At 38.9% G+C, this 7,606-nt stretch overlaps 2 protein-coding genes across 4 annotated transcripts in view; one reads left to right on the forward strand and one right to left on the reverse strand.

The window, feature by feature from the left end:
* Positions 1-3,210, reverse strand: part of thada (THADA armadillo repeat containing) — a 79,908-nt gene extending 76,698 nt beyond the window's left edge. Inside the window, exons 1-11 of one of the 3 annotated variants that reach the window (XM_019882018.1) lie at positions 3,157-3,210; positions 2,975-3,054; positions 2,723-2,886; positions 2,491-2,600; positions 2,272-2,402; positions 1,568-1,716; positions 1,438-1,470; positions 1,310-1,358; positions 1,024-1,208; positions 589-683; positions 78-301 (exon numbers count right to left, since the gene is read on the reverse strand). In XM_019882018.1, coding sequence (XP_019737577.1) covers positions 78-301; positions 589-683; positions 1,024-1,208; positions 1,310-1,358; positions 1,438-1,470; positions 1,568-1,716; positions 2,272-2,402; positions 2,491-2,600; positions 2,723-2,795 — 1,049 coding nt within the window. In that variant the 5' untranslated portion in view covers positions 2,796-2,886; positions 2,975-3,054; positions 3,157-3,210. Of the gene's footprint in view, positions 1-77; positions 302-588; positions 684-1,023; positions 1,209-1,309; positions 1,359-1,437; positions 1,471-1,567; positions 1,717-2,271; positions 2,403-2,490; positions 2,601-2,722; positions 2,887-2,974 lie in introns of all 3 variants that reach the window. The other 2 variants (XM_019882017.1, XM_019882016.1) reach the window with 2 other exon arrangements.
* A 721-nt stretch (positions 3,211-3,931) lies between these two features.
* plekhh2 (pleckstrin homology domain containing, family H (with MyTH4 domain) member 2) overlaps positions 3,932-7,606 on the forward strand; it is a 29,790-nt gene continuing 26,115 nt past the window's right edge. The window contains exons 1-2 of the mRNA XM_019881885.1: positions 3,932-4,093; positions 6,588-6,722. Coding sequence (XP_019737444.1) covers positions 6,600-6,722 — 123 coding nt within the window. The 5' untranslated portion in view covers positions 3,932-4,093; positions 6,588-6,599. The remainder of the gene's footprint in view (positions 4,094-6,587; positions 6,723-7,606) is intronic.

The following is a 7,606-nucleotide window of genomic DNA, read 5'->3' on the forward strand; positions in this document are numbered from 1 at the left end:
CAATATTTGCTAACATTTGCTCACAAATTATTATTCTCCTGTGATAGTGGTGTGTTGTTCTTTTTCAAATGAATTACCTGACATCCAAATCCAGGAGTGTGTTTGGGACCAAGAGGAGCAGTGTTTCCCAGTGTGGGCCTGCGGGGGAGCCTTTCCAACTCAGCATTGCCAGTGCCCCATGACACAGATACAAAGAAACACCTGGCGGACGAGCACTGGTACACAAGCTCTCACAACTCTTCTTAATCCACACGGGGGCAGAGTCCAAGCCATTTACTGAGCTACGAAGCAAACTACAAACCTGAAATTGCACAATGTGCTTTTTTAACTGAAGAATATTTTAGTCATGAACAACTTTGACAGAACACAACATGAAATACATTCAATTACTTCACTGGTTTAACATATGTATACTGGGGTCACTGAAGAACAAACAATAAATTTACTGTAACTTTGCTTTTTTTGTGTTGTTCCACTCATGCCTTCGAATTGAAAGAGTTTTTCCCCTATGAAAGTTTGAAATAAGTTCAATGTGTGTGTTACTGTAGATAATCAGATAAGTGGAGCTTGTTAGTCATTGAAACTTACCACAAAGGCAACTTCATCTCCAGAGCCCATCACAGATCTGATTAATAAGACAATGGCCATGCCAGATGTACTCTGAACTGCTTGCACAAAATCCTCTGGGTTTAATATACCAAGGAGAGAGAGAAAAAAATGTGCAATGTCAGTACTGTAAAACAGTTGTAATGCATTGTTTCCACTTTGTATGCTGAATATCAGTTTAGCATTTATTTAAATATCAGTATAATATTCAAGTATGACAGTACCCCCCACACTGGTAATATGCACAGCATATACAGATTTTTTTTGTTTGTTTGTTTTTTTAGTAAATTAAGTTAAATTTTAAAAAAAACATCTGAAATGTTTTTTCTATTTCCCCAAACAGGCTATATAAATCAGGATCTATTGTATTGTATTGTATTGTATTGTATTGTAAATGTGTTCTACTATGTTGCTTACCATCGGTAATGATACTTATGTAGCAGTCCAGGAGGCTATTAAGTGTATCTTTCAGTGTCTGGTGGATCGTGATGGCAGAACTAATTGAACCTTGGCACCTCTGGATGACCAGCATTGATGTTTTCACTGCGGCCAAACAGGAATGCATCAACTGGGCTTGAGCTATGTGACGGCCTGCGATGCCCCTTTTTAGACAGCAGAGGGCGACATAAACAGTTTATGAGAGAGGTATTAAAGTTACACAGTAAAAATTGTAATTGCAGATGACAGTACTGTATATACAAACCTGTTTTGATTAAGATACTCGCGTAATCCCTTGTGCAGAAACTGCAAAACTAGAACGATGAACGACAAAAGGGTCAATGGAGGATCGTTTTCAAAAGAAATGTTTTGAGCAAAGCATCAAAAACAAACCTTCTGGAAGAAGTTTACTGACACATCTCTCGCCTGAAAATTGTCATATTGCAGTGTATGGTTGTCAGTCAGAGAGAAACACTGTATATGACTAGAAATCAACAGACAGGCCAAGGGCATGTGCACTTACCCAGAGGGAAGCCATCCATGCAGGCAGTAATGGCATCCACAACATGCGAGTATTGGTCTGGTGTTGGATCAGACAAAGAGTCTGACAGGCACTTGGACAGACAAGTTATCGTTTGTTCCTGAAGCCAGGTTGGTACTGAACTCAGGGCACTAAGCACAGGTGCACAGGAACAAAAAATGATACATAAAGGTGGTAATAATAGTAATAATCATCAACATCATCATACTCATAATAGTAATAATAATAATAAATGAGACCAATTGAAAAAAATCTTACGTCATACTGCCAGTAAGATGCTACTTCGAAATTAACCCCTAAAGCTCTTGTTTTAATAGTTAGAAGGAAATATCTCAGCTGATTGTATTGGAACAAATAGGACATTAAAAGGACCTAATGTTTATTAAGGTAATTAACTGGCAGCCATAGAGAAGTGGTTAAGATCACCGCCTAATAATATAAAAAAAATGTGTGTGTGGGGCAGGGGGGCATAGCATAGACATAGCAACAAATAGAACTGGTTCAATTACTTCAATCTGCATGAATGATATGTCAGGAAAAGATGTCCTACGTCTTCTTGAGATTCAAACCGGCAGCCTGATTTTCCATTCCTTTCTTATAAGGCATACGAGTTTCTGCATTAACTATGTGCCTCACTCCTCTTCATAAAGAAACAAATTCAAGAATATCCAAATATTATTGTGCACCTGGTAATGGCACGTCGCAAGGGGTTCTTGGCTTGCAGGGAAATGTAGCTCAGAGCCAATGTCTGCAGACAAGCTCCTAAGATTTCTCCATCGCATTGCTCTTCGTCGAGTGTCTCCAGCAGCAAACCAGCCTAATGTAGAATGAGCAATGATGCGACATGACTCATCTTTGCCAAAAATTATAGAAAGACAGTACTGCATTGCCTTATTAGTGATCACCTTTTTGACCTGCTGGATCTGTTGCACTGGCTCTTTCAGCTCTAAACAGCACTGTAAAGTTTTGGCGACCTGCCTGACGCCATCGTGCCCTCCATCCACAGAGAGAGATGCTAGTGGCAAAGGTACATTCCTCAGCATTAATAGAGTGACATGATGAAACGTGAAGAACCTTTGGGTTAAAACTGTGTCCACCATAAACAATCAATGTAAACAATGGTTTGAACAACATTACCTAACAGCATGTGCAATGTCTCTTCGTCCAAAACCAAAGCCTCGACTTTGGGGTTCTTCTTTTTCACCACCATAGCACAGCAGCATTCAAACTCAGCATTTGAAAACAATGTTGCACCTTGAATCCGCAAGTCAGCAACAAGTCAGCAAACGTGCTCAGTGACCCTTATTTTAAGGAAACAACAAAGGAAAATATGCATCAACAAACACGTAAAGCATGCAATTTTCCGACAGGAACACAAACATAACTTACAACACTACTTTTTAGAGTGCTGTCAAAGCATAAATTGGCTGCTGCTCGCAGGTTTTCCTCGCTAGTACCGCGGTAACGATCTGTGTAATATATCAGCAGACCAAAGATAAAACTATTATTTTTTGACACAAAGTAAAAGCTTGAATCATGTCAAGATATAAATACTGATCAATAGGACGAACTCGGCTTCTGCAGATTGCTGCACGCGGCACTGGTTTTCCGCAACTCCGCTCAAGCTTCCTATTGCGTCACTCTCCATAACGTGACAACTTCCGGTAATCTACGGTTTCAGAATTAAACTCTCATCATAATGTTTCTCTTCATTTCCCCGCTAGGGATCGCCCACGTTATTTTTATAAATCCCATTTGAATCACAGGCCGTACATACCCGCTGCAATGTGATTGGCTGCTGCATCAAGGCAGGGAAGGCAGGCAAGGCAGATGAAAAGATATGACAATTCTAAATGTGCATCGCATTTTCAAAAAAAATAAAAATAATCATGTTGGTTCGGGTTATGTTTTGGGGGAGTATTGTTGGGATTTATGATTACGTCGTCACACCGACATCATAGCGTTCTGCTTTTCCGGCCTGTATGCGGGAGGGCGCGGCCTAGGTGGATGCAACAGCCAATCATATTGCAGCAGGGCGTGACTTGCAATGTACAGTGGTATTCATAATAAAGAATAATGTGAAGGAGTAGGTACAACTTCTGGTTGGACCGCGATGTCAAATTAAAAACACATTCTATCATGAGCGCAAACATCTACTCGTTAGAGACTTTGCTAAAGATATTTTACTACTCCCCTGCTACGACAAAAACTGCAAAGAGTACGTCCTGTCTCCGAATAGCGCTCACCATTCTGAATGGTGGAAATTATACGTCAATCAAACAGACGGGTTTTTTTTTCCTCCCACGCATTGAAACGCCCACCACATATCTGATTGGGTCTGTTGGCAAACCCAACTTTTTTTCACTGAAACTGTTTAGGAAAATAGAAAGTTGTTGATGGTTTACTCATGAAAACAGGAAAGTTGATCTCTATAGACTTCGACATGGACATGTCGTGAAATGAAATTACGCGTGTAGCGGTGTTCCATCACTTCTTTTCTTTTCACGGGTAAGTGGGGAAACTTCAATTGTTGTATTGGGGAAAACTCTGTAAATAGTTATGACTCAACAAAACCAAACTGTTATATCGACAGATTTAAATTATTCACATCATGTTTTGAAAGTCGATGTTTTTCGCGTCACAGTTGTAATGGACAATGTTATTTTATTATTATTTTAATAGTACTACGTCCGTTGCCATGAATGAACTGATGGTACCAGCCGGTGTTGCACTAACAGTGAATAGTCGCTGTTTTCCGCGTCACAGTTGTAGTGGACAGCGGCTTTGTTTTTGAATATTAAATCGACCAACGTCCGTTACCATCAATGGACCGATGGTACCAACCAGTGTTGTACGAACAGTGAATAGTCTTTGTGAGTCATAGTTTTCATTGAAAAGCAGATAGTTGAGGGTTTTAGTCCACCAATTGCCTAAAAGCCGCCTAAATTCATGAGCAAAATGTTGAAATATCAGATTAGATAATCTAACAATTGTTTCAATAATCATATTCCTGAAATCAAGTTTAGTTTCAGTGACCCACACATATTATGTAGAGTAACTTCTTGATGTATACGCTTAGTGTTTGTTATAATAAGTAAGTAATATCAAGATTGATTTAGACGTAATTGCATATCAACAAATAGGCAGGGGCGGAGCTACATGGTAGCCCGACGTGGCCATGGCGACCCCTTGTCACTCTTTGGCCATCCTCACACCTAGGAAAACATTTTGATTTATGACTTTTCTGCCTTTTTTTTTTTTTTTTTTTTTTTTTTTTGCATGGATGCAATATTCTTAGACCCCTTGATAATCTGCTCCAGACTAATTATGTTAAAGGTATATTCAAAGAGCGAGTATAGAATTGACCCAAAGGCGAACTTTAAAAGATTCTGTTTTAAGTAAAGAATATTTGATTCCTGCAGGGAATATCGATCAAAATCATGACTTTCACCCCAAAACAAGTTAACAACTTGGCTGAGAAGTCATTGTTTATCATACCATCCACAATCATGGTGTTATGAAATGAAATGAACACATTTACCAACCTAGCACAAACATTTAGAATACAAACAGGAACAAACCTAATTTTAAAAAAAACTATGTTTACAATTGTGAAGAGTTAAGAGATTTTTGTGTCATTGTGTTTTTTCTACATAATTTGAATAAATGACACATTCATCGCAGTATGCAAAATGGCATCGGCCACCAGTGACAATTGATCACGTTGATTGGCTTTTAGTTAGTGAATCACTGTATGAGATAGAAGTTGACTACAGTATGTGAGTACACAAAAGCAAAGACACTAATAAGAAGAAGAAAAAGAAGAAGAACAAAAATAATAATGACATTTATCATGATAATTTGCCCTGCGATTGGCTGGCAACCGGTTCAGGGTGTCCCCCGCCTACTGCCTGAAGACAGCTGGGATAGGCTCCAGCATCCCCCGCGACCCTTGTGAGGCTAAGCGGATCAGAAAATTAATGAATGAATGAATTATTATAATTATAACAACAACAATAACAATTATTATGATTATTATTATTATGCTCCTGCCAAAAGGCTCATCTTTTCAACAAGACGGCATTTCGAACTGTTAACCAGACGTAAGTTTGAAAATGATAAAGACACAGAGAAAGGGTCATCATGTGGACAAAAAGAAACAAAAAAAATAGGGTTCAATAGGGGTTGCAAAACGTTCCCTTATGCCAACCACATAATATAATTCACCACAGTGTACTTTATGAAGTGATGAAACTACTGCTTGAACTTGTAAATGTCATCTTGTACCTTAGAATATTTTTAAATTCCGCCTCTTGTAGAGAAAAGAAAGAGGCATGCATATAGGGAAAACAATTATACAACTTCTCTCATGTTGTAAAGTACATTTTATTCTAGTTATGAAACTAGGTATGTGGAATAGCATTGTTTGCATGTAAAAATTACTTTCACGCTAAGAAACAAAAGAACCAGCTACTGTATATTTGAAGAGAAGAGCACCCATATGCATTTGCCCGCTCTTTTTGTAATTCCCAGTGTTTACCACAGCAGAAAGTGGCAAAAATAAGTCTGTGGAAGCCAGTTTATAGTCGTCCTCAGCATGTTTTCAGACTCTTTGCTTAGACGCCAGCTGGGTAATGAGAGGTTATTACATGGAGCAGAAAGTCAGGCTCTCTGTCGCGTTTGTCTGCCATTAAAAATTATCATCCGTCGTTCTCTTTTATCTGTTTTCCAACGACAGCACTGGAAAACTTGGGTTGTACGTGTTTTTTTATTTGGCCCAGGAAAGCGATACGCCCACTGCCCACACTGGTCCAGCTGGGCTCAGCCTTGGAATATTTCAGGTGTTGGCTTGTGGCAAAACATCTGGGCGACAACACACCCTCTTTGTTTGTACATACACTCCAAAGCTCTGTATGAAATAAATGCTGAATGAAATATGCTAGTGTACATTTCATTCATTTCATTTCATTTGTCAGTGTGATACTGTATGTGTGTGTTCCAGAGAACAGGCAGTATGGCGGAAGGCGAGGAGACCATGAGTCAGGAGGACTGGAAGGGCAAGTGTATGGTCCTCGAAGCTCTGCTCATGAAGTTCAGGGTTCAGATAATCAAAATCCGAGAGCTTACTGCTGACAAGGTTAGTTGGAGTACATTTCTTTCTACTGTAAGTATATGCTTAATAGTCACTGTGACCGTTTTCAATGTAGTTTAAGGTTTCTATTTATTTAGAGTAAGCGTAGGGAGTAGTGCTCTATATACTGTAGTACAGTATATAGTTTGTATAGGACTGGCCACTGCTCCTATTTTGGGAGGAGGAGGAATGAATAGCCCCCTTCAACCTAAATAAAAATACACAGGAAGCAACCCGGGAACAAACATGAGTTCTTGTACAAAGAGTTTTTTGTTCTGGTTACTGACGGTAGAAGACGTTGAATAACAATTTTGTATGACACTATCAATAAGACTGCTCCTCAAAGTTTAAGAATTCAAATATCACTTTTGTGATAAACATCTGTTGCCACAGACTTATTTACCTTGTTGTTGCTTCTTCTGTATGTTGCAGTCTGTGATTTGAATATTTGAAATGAACAGGCAAAAAAATGGATAGGGTCAGTAAAAAGTAAACTGCTAGTTAAATGAATGAAATCGACTATCAAGCGTAAAGTAAACGTGACCAACTTTTCACTCATCCAGTAGAGTATTCAACCAAAATGAGTACATACCCTTGAAAAGCTTTTCATGCATTTCTCAGTGAACACAAGAACGTTTGGATTTTGAATATTCTTCGACAAACCTTTCATTGATGTGTACTGTTTGCAACATTTTAACCTAATATATATATATATATATATATATTTTTTTTTTTAATCAGTTGGTAAGGCATCGGTTTGGCGTACGGGAGACGGTGGTTCGAATCCCGCTTGGGGCAAAAATGAGCACATAACACCAGCCAGTGTGGGTCCTTGGGCAAGACCCTTCACGCTAATGCCTACCTCATACAATGATGAGAGACAATAAAAT

This window comes from Hippocampus comes, unplaced genomic scaffold (assembly GCF_001891065.2).
Source record: "Hippocampus comes isolate QL1 unplaced genomic scaffold, H_comes_QL1_v1.1 scaffold36, whole genome shotgun sequence".
Lineage (NCBI taxonomy): Eukaryota > Metazoa > Chordata > Actinopteri > Syngnathiformes > Syngnathidae > Hippocampus > Hippocampus comes.